Source organism: Talpa europaea, assembly GCF_964194135.1.
Source record: "Talpa europaea genome assembly, chromosome: 8".
Lineage (NCBI taxonomy): Eukaryota > Metazoa > Chordata > Mammalia > Eulipotyphla > Talpidae > Talpa > Talpa europaea.
The window spans coordinates 70471403-70491208 of NC_140075.1; the positions used below are offsets into that span (position 1 = coordinate 70471403).

Genomic DNA, 19806 nt, shown 5'->3' on the forward strand with positions numbered 1-19806 from the left:
CAGTGCTTGTATAAATAAATAAATCTTTACAAAAAAAATGAGAGACACAAGTATGATCCTAATTTTGAAATACATAAATAGTAAATACGATCACGATAGTAAATAGATCACTATTAATATAAGTTAATAGTAAATATGATCACAAAGCATATTAGTGCTACTAGTAATTATCTGCATGATAAGGTTACTGGGGATACTTGCTATTTTCTTATTCCAAATTTTCAATGAACATAAAAATATATACACATATTTATATACACACATATAATTATAGCTATAATCATTAAAGAAAACTTCCATAAAAGCAGTAAGCAACATTCCCCCAAATCACTCTCTAAACATAGTCCCCCTAATTGGCTGCCTCTCCATGGCCCCAGCCCCTGCCCGTCTTCTTTCCTCTTCCCTAGCTCACCACTCTGTCAGATTCATTTACTTGTCTATTTTTTGGTTGGTTGTGGTCAGTGGAGCTACTCATCACCCCACCCTTTATTTCTCAAATTTTATTACTTTGTCAGTGGTTGGCATACTGTGTTGTTTTAGCAGTACAATTTCACACCACCATATGTGTACGTGCCTCACTCACCCTCCACCAAAACTGTACTGCCAGTGGCCTACTCACCTCTCTCCCCACTGTAGCCAGTATATTGTTCAGAGGCTAAGAATTATTTTTGCTGCGCATCATTTGTTTTCTTTATAGTCCATAAATGAGTGAGACCATTGGTAACTGTCTGTCACTGACTGACTTACTGTTTTTGCTTGTCTCTTAGCCCTGCAGAATCCCTCACCCTACCCTATTGTCTCTCCTTCCTTCCATTATGGAGAGGAAGGGCCCACACCTGGGAATACCTCACTGTCCTAAGCGTTGCCTAGAAAAACCACAAAGGCTTTATTTATAGGGTGCCCTAGAAAGTTAATGCTGCTAAATTCAAATAATGCAAATTTTAGCCACTGTACAATCTTATTTATTCTATCAACACCAGTTGCTTTTTTAATAGCTTTTTTTCATTCTCAAAATTCTCTTGACTACTTTCTTTATTTAAGCAAACAGCCTTTACTCTTTCGAGGTGAGTTGTTCAACACCCTTCTCGTCTCTTTCTCCTCCACTCCTCTCTCACATACTTCTTCTTGCCCTCGTTTCACTCTCTATTTCTGTTTAAATAGCCCTTAGGAATTAAATTCCTCAATGAGCATTTTCAAGGTAGATGGCTTTGAGCTTTTTTCTTCTGTGAACATACCCAGGTCCCTATCTTTATCACCAAAATTCACCAAACAGAAGTCTACCAGTTACTTTCTTAACCTTTATCCCACTTTTCTACTTAAACTACTGTCTCTGGAGTCTCCAAAGACCTGGCAGCACGAGTGGGCACATCTGGAAGACACTGGACAATTCTGAGCATTAACACCTCCCTTAGTTTCCCACATGTCAAGTGACACACTGAAGACAAATAATTTATTTCAATTTTGGACAAAAGTGTGAAGGGTAACATGAGCAGTATTTCTTTGTCACTAGTGCACATCTATTCAGGGGACAGTTTTCTGTAAAACCCTTTACCAAACTGAAGTCATACGGTGAGGGTGCAAATCGTGAGCACAGGCATGTGTTGTCCCTGCCCAGCTGGCCACTCTACTCAAGCCTCCTCTCAAATGCCATCTCAGAGAGGACCCCGTGACCACCCCACCAAAATTCAGCCTTCATCGCTCTCCAACCCGTTATTCTACATTGTTCTTTATAGTATTAATCATTACCTAAAATTATTATAGATATTTTTGATCCTCCTCCCAAATGCCAGCACTGATATAATGGTCTCAGCTCGCTATAGCTCATCAATAATTATTTAATTTAAATAAAGAGTAAGTGAGCCATAATAACATTTGATGGGTGCAGTTTAAAATGCACATGTCATGTGTTACCTAAAGGCAAGAAGTTCCAGGGGTGGCCTCCCTGGAGGCACAGGGGTTAAAAACAGTGATATCAAGCTGTCACCAGCCACTGCAGCACAAGTTCAATCCCCTGCTGGCCAGGGAGCAACCACATGGTGCAGCAGACCTCCCCTGTCTCACCTGCTGCTCCCCTCAGCAGTGTATTTCAGTAGATCCTCCTGTTCTGTTTCCCACTCTCTCTGGTGAATCCTCTCAAACCCCCCACTCCAACACACACACCTCTGGCTTATACCCCAGGTCTTGCATGCATTAGTAAATAAATCTTAAAAAAAAAAAAAAAAAGTTCCAGGGACAAACAGAAGATCAGTGTTAAAAACTGAAAAAGTCTGCTCTCAGTCCACACGCCTACATAGTGTTTGACTTTGCGTATCAATGGTTTGAATCACTGCCTCATTTTTCATCCAGTGCTGCATAACTGCTTCTCATCACATGGTATTGTTGTAGTTAGTCAGAGAGCTTTAAAGCAATGAAAAGGCAGAATGCATATGTGTGTGTTCGCAAGTGTAACCCGAGTCCTCTATATACCTCCACCTTAAAATACAGTATGCTGACAACATCTGCACCTGAGGTGGAGATTTGGCCAGAATGCTAAGAAAATAAACATGGCAGTTCACCTCAACACCCACCACTAGTTACTGCTCCACGGATAGGCTGCACGAAAGATTCATGTATATAAAATAGTATATTAAAGTAAACTTACAAAAGCAAAGAGCAATCATTGCAACCATAATTTTTTCTTCCTCTTTGGGATTCTAATTTTAAAAGCATTAAAGAAGACAGCTGCTCATGCTGTGATACGCGCTAAACAGCCTGAAGGATGGAAAAAAATATATTTGTAGCTCATAATAACTATTGACCTTTCTGATATACAATGTTCTCCGTGTTAGCTATTCGGTTCTATCAACAGTGAAGATTGAACATGACTTTTTAATAGAAAACATGGGGTTTCGAGCTGCCTTCACAAAGGTGTTTATGTATTGTTATTTTGTTTTGTACTACAAAGACTAAGTTCTGATACCCTTTGTCTGACATGTTTGTCCTTAAAAAAAAAAAAGAAAGAAAAAGAAAGGAAAGGAAAAGAAAGAATAGAAGGAAACAGAAAAGGGCGGGAGGAGAGCCTCAATGTTATTGAGTATGTTTTATACGGAGGAATTGGCTCATAACCACTTTATAGTAGTGATAAAAGCATTGCCACACTCGATCCCATACACAATATTGGAAATGGAATCCTAGCAGCATCCCTGGAGGACATACTATATATTTCCCCCAGAAAAGATCCCTCAAGTGGCAACATTTACAGGAGTCTCCAAAAAAGATTTAAAACACTTGCAGTAATCACGGGGCATGTTCATTGGGGTGCACAGCCGGCTGCAGACATGGGAAGGCATGTCCTGTTCTCAAAAGCTCTCTTTGCAATAACCAGTTTTTTGCCTTGAACCTTCCTGTTGCTTAGTAGTTGTGTATAGAAACACCCACTGGTAGCAGCTTGACTCTGACACTGTGTGTATTTCCCCAGAGTGGTATCATCCAAACACCAACTGCGGAGCAGCAGGCGGCAGCTGAACACTCTCCTCTCCCTCAGGGGACAGCCTCACCAAGTAGCAACCCCTGCCAGGCGCAGGAAACCTGAAAGGCAACCTCCTGCATTGTGATTCTCCTCGGTGGCAGGCTCAGACTGCTGGAGAGTCCGTGCTGACAGGTGGCAGGAGTTGGCAGATTTTTGTATTTTTCCTCTTTTTTATTTTGGAGGATTATTTTTAATGTTACTTTGAAAGAAGTTTATGACATCATTATTGAACCACAATTATTTTCACAGCTATGCTCTAGAGTTTCAGTTAATGATTCACAAGTTTCTAAACAAAGCTGAAGACTCACAACTGAGTGGGAGCAGGAATCAGCCCTAATGAGACTTAAATAAATTTGGTTTTTTCATCTTACTCCAGAGCAAGCACTGAAGCTGATAGAGACTGATTGCTGAGCTGGAGCTTAATGGGACTGCATTTGCGTGAAAACAAATTGTGGTACAACTTGTATCCACAGGGAAGGGTGGGCACTGCCTTGTCACCGGTGGCCAAGGGTCTTGGTCTAGTGTACAAAGGGCCATCTCCTCCCATAGTGTTGGCTTAAAGCATCGTAAAGGACAGGGTAGAGGGATGAAAATCAACTCTCAAAGGACAGAGAACAAATTTCCCTGATTCTAGGGGAAATCAGGCCAGTCCTGCTTTAAGTGCCACATCCACTGGTCCATGACTCTCAACATAACACTTTGCAGAAAATGCTTCCTTAGAGAGGAATACAAGGAAAGGACAAAATGATTCCCTTGTCTTAAAAGGAAAGAAGACCTCTTAAGACGAGTTGTTTGGTGTGAGAAGGTGGCAGAGGAGAAGTAAAACATTTTTAAAAGAAATTATATGAATATTAATTTGCACAGCATGCAAAATGAGTGCCTGCTATAGAAAACACAACCCTAGGTACTTTGGGAGGATGAGGAGGCTAGAGAAGAGCAGGGAATAGATATAGCAAATGATAAGCAAGATATAGCAAATGATAAGCAAGGTCTTTCCAGATTTCAGTTGTAGATGACATTGTTGATAGCACCTTTTGCAAATTGCACATTTTAAAAAATCAATTGAGCATTTACTTTTGAAAACATAGACCCTACTCACAAAATTCATGATTGAAGATAGTTTCCCTGAACATATGAATTCACCAGGTATTGACAGACTGAGTGATACACTCCTCACTCATGTGAATCTCACCCAGGCACATAATTGTCACAAATCAAAATAGCTGTTTTTAAAAAACAGCTCCCATCCAAGTACTAACAGGCCCGACCCTACTCAGCTTCTGAGTTCGAATGAAATCAGGCATGCTTAGGGTAGAATGGCCTACATGGTTTTTATAATAGTTATCTATCTTTATATAACAATATACTCCAAACATTGACAGCTTTAAAAAAGGAAAGCTATCTCACATAGTTTCTGCAGGTGAAGATCCTAGAGCAGTTCGTCTGAGTAATTCTGGCTCAGGATCTCTCATGAAGTTGAGATGGAGATGTCAGTCAGAACATAGACTCAGGACACGGAAAAGGGGAGAGGTAACCTCTAAGCTCACTGGTGTAGCTTATTAGGAAACCTCAATTCCTCACCAACTATTGGCCAAAGACCTCAATTCCTTGCTACACCGACTTCCCCATAGAAATGCTTGTGTGTCCTCACAGTATGGCAGCTGACTTCTATCTGAGTGAATGACAGAATGACAGAGAGCAACAAGGAAGCCACTCTGCCTAATAATCCAGTCATATCCTACCAAATTCATCATTTGTTACTTATTAGCAGTAAGTAACCAAGACTAGCCCACACTCTAGGGAAGAAGTAGGTTCCACCTTTCAGAAAGAGGAATATTGGAGAATTGTGGCATTTCAAACTACCACAGTTGTCATGTCGAATAAACATAAATCTATTGGGTCAATTACTTTGAGGAAAAAAATTGTTTTTTTTTTTTTAACCAGTTTTGACTTCCTATTGTAAAGCTAAGTTGGGAAGATCTTATTAAAGTCAATGTTTAATGAGTATACTATATATACACATATATGTAGATACATAACAAATTATATATACACACACACATGCACACACAATCTTTGCTCTGGGCTCAAGAAAGCATTCTAGTTGCTATAAGGGATCACAGTTAGACCAGTCTCAGTCCTGTTGTCCTCAGACACCTCGCAAAAGAGATGAAATGAGGCTAAAATGACTATAAAAACAGTATATTGGAAACATAATGACCTTTGGAGTCAAACTTGGCATATGCTCTGCCACTGACTCTCTGGGAGACTTGGACAACACACTGGCTCTTTTTATGTAATAATAGAGAGCAGTCAGTATGGCTAAGTTTGCTGCAGTAATACTATACCCCAATTACAAGAAAGATTTGTTTCTGAACATTTGGTGGGGGGTTCTACTGCACATTGTCTCTATTCCAAGACCCAGGCTGATGGAGCAGCTACCATCTGAAATGTTGGTTAGTCACCATGGCTGAGCAAAAGAGAAAATATAACACATTGTGATTGACTTTTCTTGAAGATTCTACCTGGAAATGACATACATGACTTTTGCTCACATTTCATTGACCAAAATGGCTGTGAGAGTGCAAGAACACCTTTCTAAGAAAGGAAACAGCTTGTCAAATTTCTCATAGACAATACTCATTCTTAAGTTCTAAAAATAGATCTGTATCTAACAAAACTGACAGCATATGCAATGCTGTTACAATTTGGCTTTACCGAGATAATTGCAAAATGAACCAACATCTCCTCCTTGCTCCTCTACTTGTCTTGTGCAAGTCATTTTGAATATTTGCACTTTGGACATTTGCATTTGTTTCAGATGCACAGGACCTCTGAAAAAAGGAACAGTTCATCTAGTCAATTAAGTGGAAGAAGTATAATGTCACATCTCCACAAATTATCCCAGTTCCTCTTTTCCTTTAAAGAAGAAAATACCTGTTTACTAGTAAGGAGTAACGTTTTCTCAACCTTAATTTTTCTTTCCCCCTCTTCACCCCCCCCAACTCATACATCAGAATTCAGTGGTGGGCCTCCCCTGTGGCGCAGTGGTTGAGCGCTGGGTTGCGAAGCTGCCCGCAGCCTCTGCAGCGCCGGTTCGATCCCCGGCTGCTCCCCGGCCACCGGAGGAGGGTCCCACATGGCGCGCAGACCTCTCCTGCCGCCCGCTGCTCCCCTCAGCAGTGTACTTCGGTCCTTCTGCCTGCTCTGCTCCCCGCTCTGGCTCTGGTGAATTCTCTCACCCTCCCGCGCTTCTGACTGTACCCAGTGCATGTATAAACAAAACAAACAAACAAACCAGCAAACAAATAAATAAAGCATGCCTCTACTAAAAAAAAAAAAAAAAAAAAAAAAAAAGAATTCAGTGGCATTTGAAGGGTTATGATACTAGAATTGCACTGAAGCCATTTAGAGTGTGCTAAGAAAGCCCCTCTTTATGTTTTGGCCTCATGCACTTTTAAAGACCCTGGAGAAAATACTGGAAGTGTTCAGGATGCATCTGGCCTTGGGTTTGTACAGTGGGAAATAGATGGTTTTCTGCCACCTCCTTGTCCCCTACCACCTCCTGCCCCTACCTCATACAGAAGCAGCAACTCCAATACCAGTTAGGGAATCGTAAACAGATGTAGAATAACACAGATAGGATTTCACATTATTGTGGTATTTGCCAACATAAAAATTATTATTACTACTTTTGCTGTAAATTGTTCTGTAATTTTATAAAATATGCAAAAAATGACATTTCAAAAACTGAGGTAATTTAACTTTACTAAAAAATGGAGGCCCCTGAGATTCTGCAAAAGTTTATTTCTCTAACTTTCAGTTGGGTAGGCTTCGCTTTTGTCTTTGTTTTTAGCTCCTTGTTTATAATTCATAGGTCAAAACTGGCCACATCTGGTCTTAGACCACTTACTCCATTTTTACCCATAAATTTCTCCTGTGAAGCAAATAGCAGATAGACTCTCTGAATCCCAAATTTCTCAGGAAAACATGCAGCCATCATCATGCCTGGCCCAGAAAGCTCACAGAAAGCCATTTGCTATCTAAAGGGACTTTAAACACTGATTCCACAGTCTTTATACAGAACCATTCCTAAGGATATTTTCCTCACTACTCAGTCCTGTCTTCACACACACCCACACCCCCCTTCTCCGCTCAATGCCGCACATCACCGAGGCCAGGCTGCCTTGGCGGCTCTCCCAGTAGCACCCTCATCAAAATCATGCTTCTCACCTGAGACATTTAGAAAGCTTCCCTTCTAAAGCGCTGCTCTCGTCTGTCACATGCAGATAATGTCTTTTTACTTGAGAGACACCATTGTCAGAGCTGGGAGAACCAGAGTGTATTTGCTGGCCCTTGAGGAAACATGGCCCAGCCATGGTGAGTGTGGAGACGGAGCGGCCTATTACTTCACCCCTCTCCTCAGAACTAGCAAGTCAGATGGCTCTAAGCAGAAATCCTCATCAGAAATCAAACTCTTTTCTCAGCTGCCTCTTCTCAAATCCACCCACCCCCCGCACCCCGCCACCACCACCACCACCACCTTCAGCCCCTCAGACCCCTGTGCCCTTGAAATAAAACTTGTAGATTCTAAATCTCAGCTTCAATGGGGCAAAACCTGACCCTAGCATTCCTCTCACACCAGTTGTCCGGGGTTTAATTAATGCTGCCCCTGCATGTTTACGCAATTACTGTCGGAGCTCACTGGGGGGTGCTGTGCTGGCCGCCTCAGTCAGGGTGGATGCAGGGTTCAGCTTCCACAGCTCCTGCAAAGCTTGCATCTAGCGTTTTGTCACCCAGTGGGAAGCACCCGGGCTGTGGTCTCTCATGTGCACCCCGAGTGTTTTACTCTGTAGTTCCTCACGCTGCAAACAATCATGATCTCTAATGATCCCTGAATTACCCTTCTACAGCTAGTTGGCGCCTTCCTTACTGGGTGGGGGCAGCCGGGGCCCTAGCCCTAAAACATATTCCACTTCTCTGGGAAGTTTCATTTTTCCTCAGCTATTGCAAACACGATCTTGCTGAACGGAGCTGAATTTTTAAGGCTGAGTTTGTGGTATGGATTCTGATGGCTTCACGTTCCTTTAAGTCTCTGTGGACCAGTGCCAATAAATGTGAAAGGGACAACAGTAGATTGGCATACTTTTCCATTTCCACCAGGATGAAAAACTGCTATAAATTAAGTCTAACCTTAAATGTATAATCTGTCCTTGGAAGGGGAAAAAAAAAAAAAAGGATATAGCATCTTCAAGCTCTCGGCATCCCTTTCGAGAAAAAATTGGTTCTAAGGGTCTCTGATCTTGTGTTTTAGTAAAATAGAACTGCACGGCTGACTGACAGTTCTGATCTAAAGCATTTACGTTTAAGTTTTGATCTCTCTGCTTTTGATTAAAACTAATGAGCTCATTTAATTCAAAATGGGAATCTCTGATAAGAGAAATAAGGTTGATGTGATTGGATTAGAGGGGCAAATTAAACTCTTAGAGCAGAAGTTTGTGCTTATATAGTGTATTAAAAAGCTGTTGGCGTATTATGGCGTGTTAGATGATGAGAAAAATTTCATAGTAATTCATATTTAATCAGAAGAAATGAAAGTACTAAATATAACATGGCTCTGCTTTTCCCTCGAGTGATAAAAAGCTGTACATTTAAAATGACACCAGATCCATGCTCTCTAAAATAAAAAAAAAAAAAGAGAGAGAGAAAATCTTAAGAGAGACACATTTAGAAAGGGACATTTGTCAGTGGTTCCATCACCCCAAAATAGACATGCCATAAATATAGGAAAATAAAGTCTTATTAAGAGAAGTATGAATACAAGAGAAGCCCCAGACCACAAATAGCAAGGTTTCTATAGTAGCTCTTATGCTTTCATCTAAGCATCAAGTTTGATTTAAAAAGAGAAAGATTTCTTTCCCTTAGAAATGTATGGAATACCCTGTATAATTTACAAATTTTTTGGCCTATTTCTCTTTATTTTGAACTATTTCACATATGGTTAATTCTTAAATCTTTTTACTATGCATGTTTCTTTACCCCTGCTACAGAGAAAATTTGTCTTAGTATAAGGCTGCTCAAAAGAAATTCTACCTGGTATGGACAATTTTTCGTCTTTATTATAAGGAAAACTTTCAAGTAATATAGAAGAGTAAAATGAGAGTGTTCATCAGGTTGAAAAACCCCAGTTAATTCCTTTCCTGAATGTACTTAAATTTTTTAAATATGTTAGAGACTTGTTTTTAAAGAAAGAGATATACCTTGTTTCCTATCCTGTTTGCATAAAGGTGTTTTCAGATTAGCACAACTGCAAATCACCATTTTAGTTTCATAAATAGAAACATACTTTACTGCAGGTTGAGCTATGCGCCGTGAAGCTGTCCGCAGCCTCTACAGCACAGGTTCAATTCCTGGCCGGCCAGGGAGATACCCACATGGCGCAGCAGTCCTCTCCTGCCTTGCCCGCTGCTCCCCTCAGCAGTGCTTTTGGTCCATCTGCCTGTTCTGCTCCCCGCTCTTTCTCTGGTGAATCCTTCTAAAAGTCTTCTAATCTCCCACACCTTTGGCCTGTATCCCAGCTCTTGTATAAATAAATAAATCTTAAAAAAAATACAAATGAAACCATATAAAAGGAAAAACTACCTTGTTTAAGAGAGAAGACTATTATGTTCTCATACCAGAAGTGGAGAAGTGAAAACAGGCACACTTTCCCATTTGGATGGGGGATAAGGTCAAGTTGTCAATAATGATGGGCATGGGAAGTTGACAGAGGGTGTTTTTTTTTTTTTTTCACCTTATCTGTACATCCCATTCTCAGCCCTTGATCAGCTGAGGATTCCATGCTACTTATTCCCCACAATGAAGGAAACCAACTCAGGAGGGCAAGGACACTGACAAGGTGGCTTGTGGTCCTCAGAACCCCCCATTAGGCAAATGGTACCAGGGATTCACAGAAACAGCAAAGAAAAAAATCATCCTTGCCCTTCATCAGAAATGTCTTTGCCAGTATTTTGGTTAATAAAATAAGTTGATGGGGCCCTTGTTTTTGACAAGTCTCTTCTATATGCAGTTACCTAGCCTCAAGATGTGCTAACATGACTTACTCTTAGACCTCATTTAGGGAGCTCCAAGAAGTTAAAAGGCCTTAAAAGTTCTTGCTAGGAACTGCAATGCATACTTCGGATGCGTTAATTTTTCTTTTTTATTTTCTGCAAAGTAAAGATTTTCTAAATGATGTAAATTGATTACTACGCTCTTCGCACCCTTCAGTCATTTATTTTTAGTGAACTCAAGGATTGCACCTGAGCAGTAACTGTGAGGAAGCTGTGTAGAGATCTAAATCATGTGTGTATGTATTTTTGTCTTCTTCAGTGGAGTCGACCAGCCCCAGTCTGCTAACCACTGACAACACCCTTGAACGATCCTTTTTCATCCGAATGAAATCTACCCTGACCAAACGCGGTGTGCACATCAAGTCATCAGGATATAAGGTAAGTTGGGCACTGGAAGGCTGGAAGGGAAATAATTCTGTCTCAGGTCAATTCCAGGTTATTTGCATTGACTTTTCCAGCTGCTTTGGGTCCACATCATGAACATGTGATGCTGAGCAGCCCAGGGGTTCTCTTTATGTCTTTAGGTAGGAGCTTCCTTCTGCCTCTTGTTCTCATGCTCAGACATTGCTGATTCACTGAATGCCTCAGTGTAGCATCTGATGTTAACACTCTTGTTAGTAATACACCAAGTGTTTTAGCATTTGCTTAAAATTCATTTTGATGAAGGTGAGCTGAATTCATGTCAGTCCTTGAGATGAGCATTCTAGAACTGTTCCTATAAGAATTCCACTTCCCCCATTCCTCCTTCAAATTTCCTGTTTCTCTCTAGAGAAAGACTATCCATTTTAATAACATCTTGGCCACCAAAACTCATATATGTATATAAGAAAAAAAAGTTGGATATCAGAAATCCATTTCTTAACTTGAAAATGAGTTATTGACCATTCAGTCATACATTAGCATGCCTAGACTACTCAACATACAGAGTAAATGTTTCCCACAACAACAAAGACCAAGTGTAGAATCATAATCTACATTATTATCACTTTAAAGTTAAGGATATGGGGACTATACATTTAGGGGGAAAATACCAATCACTGTACAAAAATGGAACAATGTTGTAAGAAAATAAAAATTTTAAAAATACTACAGTTAAGGATATAAAAGTCTTCTAATCTCAGGAGATTCCAATCCTTCAGTTACTATAGCATATAAATTAAGACCTCTGAAATTTATGAAATGTTCTGGCAACCTAACTCTTATCAATTTTAGAATTTAGAGCCTCTGGTAGCCCAGTTCTTTAGGGTGATCGTCATTGTCAGGCATGCAACAGTCATTATTTATCATCAGGCCTTCAAACCTCATGTAAGTCATCAGGAGACCAGCAGCTGCATAAAAGTTGAAGCCAGGCACTTTCTTTGACATCAATTCTTCAGGAAAAAAAAAAAAAAGATAGGAAACAGGCCCTTCCAAGAACGACCTTTAGCTGAGCTGTCCTGCAGTCTGAAAGGCACATGCGGAGCATCCTTGACCTTTAACAGGAGAGGCACCTGGGCAGATCCACCTACAGTGGAACTGTTACAAAGGAAAACGTTGGAGATATATAAACTATCTGTAGAACCATTTTGTATTTTCCTGCCTCATTAAAATTAGAGTATTTATTTGTTGTTCCCTGTGTAGCATTCACAAGTTTGGAATTCTAGGTGCAGACTACAGATGTAGTGATTCATTTTACTGAACTGATACATCTTCTCTGCATTTCTAGCTTTTAAGGAATGATAGGGTCTCCTTTCAGCTATTTTCTGTGTATCTGCAGAGTTTGTATTCTCTGCTTTCCAAGGTTGTCAGGGTCAGAGAGAAGGGGTTGGAGGAATCCCAGGAGGGTGGAAGAGGTGAAGTGCATTTTGAAAAAACACTATTTAATACAACATAATAACATTTAATTTTGGAGGGAAAAATTACTTTTGTTCAACAAAGTAAAGATTGGCAAGTAAAATTTTGGATCTGCAAAAATGTGGAACATTTGGGTTCAAAAATAGTATGGAGAAATCATTTGAGTTCCAGTCCAAGCATGAGAGCATGTGGCTGGGATTCTGTTTGCTGTTTTGTTAGGTAACGTGAGTTGGACAAGCTAATGTCAATATTGACAGGACATGCATTCGTTCAACACGTATTTACTGAGCTCCTATTCTGGAGGCTATTCTAGGTCCTGGAAACCCAGCATGGAACAATTAAAAGTTCCTGCCTTCATGGTGCTTAGATTCTAATAGGCCTAACAGACAGTAACAAGTAAATAAACAAGGAAGATGACTCCAGAAAGTAATAATGGTAACATACCAATAGCTAATCCTTATGTACACTATAATATGCTGGACATGGTATACTTTGTGTGTGAGGCCTCATGACAGTCCGAGGGAAAGGATTTTTATTATTTCCATTTACAGAAGAAGAAACTGAGGCTAGAAAGCTTTCATAAGCAAGCTCAACATTACATGTTAAGGGACAGAGATGGATTTGAACTCTGGGAGCCTGATTGCACACCCCATGCACTTCACCACTAGGCTGCACTAGTATGCAACAAGCAGAGCAAGGTAATGGGAGTGGGCTGCTTGGCTGGGCCCCTTTAAATGGGAGGGTCTCAGAAGCTCTCTCTGAGCAGGAGACATGTTACCTAAAAGTGATGAACACTATGGGACCGCCATGCAAACACAGAGAATAAAAGTATGTCTGGAATTTCTTGCAGTTAAGATTAAAGACACCTTGCATTAAGACAGAGCCTTTGAGAAAATCTCAAAAAGTATAACCTTGAATATCCAGAATTGGAAAAGATGTAGGTGCTGTTCCCATTTCCATCACATCATGTGATGTTAAAGTGACCATGGGCCATCATGGCTATCTCAAGATACCATGAAAATCTCCATCCAGGCCTTCCTCCCCTCCCGGAACTGCTAACCTAATCATCGACTCATCTGCTGTTCCCCCAACAAGAGGAATCATCCAACAAATCCAGCTATTCCCCTCCTTCTCCACAATGAACTTACCTCATAATTAACCTTGTCTGAAAGTTAGTGGAAAAGCCGATGAGAACCTGTGACATGACACAGCTGAATAACATCCTTATTTATCTGTTCATTCCCAGTAAGTAACTCTAACAGCTTATAAAACATTCAAATAAAACTGGTAATCACCCCCCCAACACACAATAAACACAAATAAAAGAAACTGTACTCCATACTTCCCATATTCCCTATAATCTATTATCCTCACATGCATCTTCCTTATCCCTTCTAGACTCACAATGTTAGACCTTGCTCAGTACAGGTCGCTCTATTTCTTCCATTTCTTTCTGTGGCCTTGGCACATGAACCTTTCTGACTTTTCCCATCACTTTATCTGCTACCCTGTCTTTAGTGTTGGCATTGTTGTCACTGACATTTTTTTAGTGACAAAAGCGCCACTAATTCAACACTGACTCTATGGCAAGCACTGTGCCAAACACTTTATACGTATTTTACTTAACCCACACATTATTTTAAAACATCTTTTCTTTTTCTGCATTGTTCAAAGTTTACATTCAAGTTTATGCCCATTTTTCAGGTGGTGAAACTGAGGGCTTTGTAGGTGCAGTGCTTTGCACATGTTCACACGGCTCTGAAGTAGCTACCAAGGAACCAGGCAGGGTGGATCCAGGCAGTTAGGTCCCAAGTCTGCTCTCTTTACACCCTCTGCTTTGCACATAACAGATTAAGTCCAAAGAAGGCCTCAGTGTGAATTGAACCTTAGTATGTGACAAGTTTTTAAGAGAAAAATCTCTTGCCTGATTAAGACCTTCCCTTTGTGCCTCAGATAGCCCACAGCTCTGGAGTGCAGAGATTTACCTGCCCTTCCAGGGACTGTAACACCTGGTCGCCATGCCCAAAAACTCTAGGCAAGGAAGTGCTGGTCTGTATCTGCTCATTCGGGTTGACAGTGTCATCTAAATTGCTGCCACATCCATGTTCTAGTCCTTAGGAAAGCTGCCCTCTCCAGTGACGTTGCCCAGCTATGAACTGACATTGGGTTTTCTGTCGTTTACTTTAAAAGCTGCAGTGGCCCATTATCTGGACCTGCCACTTTTCATGCCTCAGGCTTTTGTGTTTAGGTCTCATTGCTGGCCACGTATCTCAGCCTAACACGGCTCTCCCCTTTAAAATGCAGTGCGTCAGTCTTCTGCCTTCTTGATTAGATCTCTGTCTGAGGGAACTTACTAGGTATTGCACAGGGGGTAAAAGGAGATCTGTAATCAGGGAAATTAGAAGAGTTAAGAGTAATTGGGTCGCCTCTTTAGCGCCTGTTTTGGAGGGTAGTTTCCTTTGGCATAAAACTGTTAGTTTTCTAATCTACTCTTAAATGCCCTCCAGCACTTCAGTCACCTCTAGAGTATCTCTCCACATACATTATGTCCCAACTCCACTAGCACAGTCAAGCATCCTGGATGGAGAAACACAGAGTGAAGAATCTCTGTTTATAGCAAGTTGAGAATGACTCAACTCTCAGAGGCAAAATCCTCAGACTTAGAAGGTTCCTGCTGTGACATGAGCAGACTACAAGACAATGTGGGGTACCTCCATATTCTCAAAAACAGACACCCATGATTTGGTATAATTTGCCAGTAGCGAAGTATTGAACTAAATCATTTCTGAAAACGCTCCACCCTCCTTAAGATATAAAGAAGCATAAACTGTAAAGTATAGAGAAAATAATTTGCAGGTTCATTAGATTGTTAGGACTGCTGGTTTACCTCTGCTTTAAGAATCTATCTAAGCATGAAGTCATGAAAACAAAAAAATTAGAAGTTGCTGATTAGCAAAAGAAAATCCTTTGCTTCCTGGAAGTATAAACATAGATGTCTTTTAAATTAGAAACTTCCCTTCTTCATTTTTAAAAATTCATGGGCTGTCTCTGTTCCTTGGAATAAGGCACTTCTATAATTTTTACAGGGTTTGTTTTATTTTTGGTGTTACAGATCCCTTTAACGATTTGGTGTAACCTATAGACCCTCTCTGAGGTAAATTCATTTTGCATCAGGAAATTTTGAACCCTGAAGTTTATCCAGGGATCTCAGGTTACAAAACCTCATTTAATAGGATGACGTCTTCAGCACTTATTAAGAAACCAACTTAGTGCATCTTCCAGAACATTGTTCACCAATATCACAAATAACCCTTTCCTTTCACTCCTAATTGTATGGTAGTGCTAGCAAAAGACAACAACTCCTAGATTGCCAAAGCACAAAACTAAGATCTACATTTTGAATGCCTCATACAGATGGGGGAAAAAATTCTCAGAAAATATTTTTATAAAAAGTGAAACATGTTAAAAATTTGTATCTGCGGTTGGGATTGATTTTCACTGGCCCTTTTCTTTCTGTAGACTTAGGTGTGCAGCAGAATTGCATCTCTAGGATTCTCAATGTCAGAAGTTCAGCTAGGTAAATTTGAAAGTTTAAGGCTTTTCATATGCAAACATATATTTGATTGAATGTGTTTATTAACAGGTGTCAAAATGACAGCAAACTAGAATGGAATTACTACTGACTGCTTCAGTCATCTAGAATTTTAGTTCTTAGGTTTTTTTTAAAGAAATAAAGTCCACAATACTAAAATATGCTCCCTGCCTTCTTGATCACCTACCACTGTAATGTGCTGCCCAAATTGGTTGACTCCATCTGCTTTCTATTTCCATTCCTCCAGCTTAATACTTTTTTTCTGGATCCAATGTGAGAAATGCTCAAATTACCTCTCACAAAGCTTTACTTGTCTGATCAATCCTACAATCTGCTCCCTGGAATATTGTCCCAAAGCCTCAACAATCATTACCTACTCTGCTCCTAAGACACCAATGCTCAGTGTCGACATACCTAAGAATCTGGTCAGCACCAACCTTTCCTACCACCATTTCCATCACTCTTTCCTATATCTCTTAATATTGATGCAGAAGTAATATCAGTCCAACCATTTTTCCTGAAGCATGTTTACATACCCCCCTGCTATGCTTTGACTGTGATGTTTTCTTTTCCTGCAATGCTGTCTGCCAGGTTGATGCCTGATTGAAACTCTTACTCAACCAATATGGCACCACTTAAGTATCACTTCTTTTTTCCTCTCCCGTGATGCTTTCAGCCCTCTTTTGTACTAAAATAATAATTTTTAGATTTACTTCAGTGCTCTGTGCCTCACTTTACTGAAAAATGTAGCTGATAATAGTATAGAATCCAAGGAATTTTCCTATGGATCAAGTGAGATAACACAGGTTTAATTAAGCAGCTTCTCTCCTTTTTCATAAAGTACTTTCATGGATCAGGGAAAATAACAACAATAAAAACCACAACATCAAAACAAAAATAAACAGACAACTATAAATATGAGAATTCTACAGGGGAGGGGGAAGAAGAGGGATCAAAACGAGGGCAGGACGAGCACAAGGGACTATGGTGATGGTGCCCGGGGTGAATTGGTGGTGGGAATTCTATGGGGACTACACCTTAGAGGAGAATGCAAACATTGTACAAAAGTGAACAATGATGCACAATATAAATTATTTTTTTAATTTCATATGAACCTCAGTCATTTCTCTAGGTAATTATATTTTCTCAATATTGAAGATAGGTAAATCTGAGGCAAAGAAATATGAATTGACTTGTCAAAGGTCACATAAATGATTAATGGAAAATTGAATTATCTAGATCCTCAATGCCTTCTTCTCAACCAATATGCTACCCTGGGCACTGGAAACTTTCTTTTTCTGCTTCTTCCGTTCAGCACACCCAGAACAGTACACTGCCTGTGCCTGCCTTTCAGCAAACATTAGTTGAACTGAATTGCACGTGCTCTCTTTTTGAGACAGCAATGGAAAATGTTGACCATACTGAGCTCTGTAGCATACCACTAGAGACCTTGCTAGTTGACATCAGTGTCCTTGAGATGTGACCAACGGAGTAGCTATGAACTCAGATGATGGTACCACGATCTGACTGACATTTCTCCATCTTGCCTGCAAGGATATTGTTCATCTTTACCAGTTCCTTACTAAGACCCGTTTATATCACATCTCCAGCACTCCCTTGAGCCAGTAGTTAAGACTTTCTTGTAGAATATGAAAAAAACAGTCATTTTAGCATCATTTATCATGGATTTATATGGGTTTCTGGTAATCACTATTTTCTTTCTATTAAGTTCTCTTTCAAGAATTTTTTTTGGATATTAACATTTTGAGGTTCTTATATTTTTTTTTTTTTGGTATGCAAACAATACTTGCTGATATCCTGCCCTCTAGCACAACTCCATGATTGGTCTAAGTTTGCTAAGAACATGTGAAATGTGTTGGGTAGAAGTTCAGGTTCCTTCTTTGCCCAAGAGGATAACTGTAGGTGGTAAGTTTTTATTGAACCAGAAGAGTCCATGGAGGTGTGTCCACACTCACGTAGGGGGCAGTGCAGTGGTCTTCCTTCTCCAGAGATTTCTGATTATACTAAAGTCCTTAATAGACAAATGTGGACAGGCTAGATGCCACTGGATGTTTCTCCCAGTCTTTCAGAGATGTTCCAGGTATGCAGACATATCAGTGCTTCTCCTAAAGCCTTTGCTTCAGCTTTATGTTGTCTTGAAATGATGACTACAGTATTCCAAGCTGCACAAAATGTAACTGTCTTGTCAAATCAATAGATGAATTTCAGAGAGACCAAAACTTCTGTCAACCCATTCAGGCTTTCTAAGACTACGCATTTATTGCCTTTCAATCAACCCAGACATCCAGAATAAATTGAAGGAGAAAAAAAATTCCAGGGTAGAATTTACAGGCAGAGATTATCCTGATGAAAAATGCAAATAGAGGAAAGAACCAATAAAATCAAATTTTTAAATCCTATTATCTCATTTTAGTCCTGCTCACCTCTGCACAATTGTCCATTACAATGTGGTTTCCAGTGTCATTTTAAATACAGCAGATATTGTTTCTGATCTTAAGGAATTTATTTCCCATTACCAAGGCATGAAAGTAGTTCTAGCTTGGTGTATGTCATTTCTGCTGGGACTAATCAGCTAGCTATTTTACCAACTAGGGACATAATCACTAGCCATTCTGTGAAGTGTCTGTAAATTCTAAGTACGTCAGTAACTGCAGCTCAAGCATGTTGCTCACTTACATGTACTTTGTTTTCTATTATAAGGAATATACAAAACGTGTAGGAGAAGAGCAGCCCATCTTTGACTTATGTTCAATAGTTTCAGGTCAGTTTTCTGCATCAGTGCTGAGAATAAAAAAAAAAAAAGGATGGTCATTGTGAAAATGACATCACTGAACCGAACATTAACCATCCTTTCTGCATATGTCTTGAATAATAACCTTCAAAAATCTACCATTAATGTTTCTATAAATGTATCCTCAACTAGTAGAACCTTAAATACAATTTCTTTGAGACTATAGTTTATTAAAAAAGAGCATTAAAAGGGAAAAAATCTGAAGAACTAAAAAGTGAACATAAGCAGTATTCTCCACTTTTTTCAAGCCCAGCACTCTTTGATTTGCTAAGATGCCCCCAACGACAGCTGTAAAGGTCTATCAGTTCTGTTTCCCTAAAGTAATCTCTTGATCCAGTGGTCTGAAGTAACTACTACTGGACTCTTTACAGATTTCAAGGACTTCCAGATACATTACCCCATTTGACCCTGATCACCTCAAAACTACTAAAGAATGCAGAAACTGTGACATCAGAAAGCTAAGGATTTTGACTAAGTTCTGCCATCCCTGGCTCAATGACATTAAATAAATTGTTTAACTTCTTTAAGTAACTATTTTCTCTCTTATAAAATGGTACTGGTATAACCTTCTTCATAGGCTGTTGTGGAAAAAAAAAAGTGAGCTAATAAAGGTAAAGTACTTTGCAGTGACTGGCCCACGGTGAGCATGCAACACATGTCCATTCGTGAAGCCCTTGTACCGTGAGTTTGATAAAGGTTGATTTAGACAGCCCAAAGCTTTAGCTTCTACATCTCTGCATATGCACCTGTAACTATGGAAAGCAGTAATTCATCAATAACATTTCCGATTATCTCCTGGAAGTTATATGAGCTCTAGAATAATAAATGATTTCTTCTGAAATATATAGGAAAAGCATTTCTTTCTGGGAAATTTCTCCCTGCTTAAGTGTTCTGAATATTGATTTGATTTTAAGAGACAAAATATGACTGAAATACGTCATATGTCCCT

At 39.8% G+C, this 19806-nt stretch overlaps 1 protein-coding gene across 12 annotated transcripts in view; it reads left to right on the forward strand.

The window, feature by feature from the left end:
• The window catches only part of NPAS3 (neuronal PAS domain protein 3), a gene marked incomplete at both ends in the record, with an annotated part of 849875 nt that overhangs the window by 778145 nt on the left and 51924 nt on the right, over positions 1-19806 (forward strand). For all 12 annotated transcript variants that reach the window (XM_084241063.1, XM_084241067.1, XM_084241068.1 and 9 more), the window contains one exon: positions 10880-10998. In XM_084241063.1, the coding sequence (XP_084097189.1) occupies positions 10880-10998 (119 nt within the window). The remainder of the gene's footprint in view (positions 1-10879; positions 10999-19806) is intronic.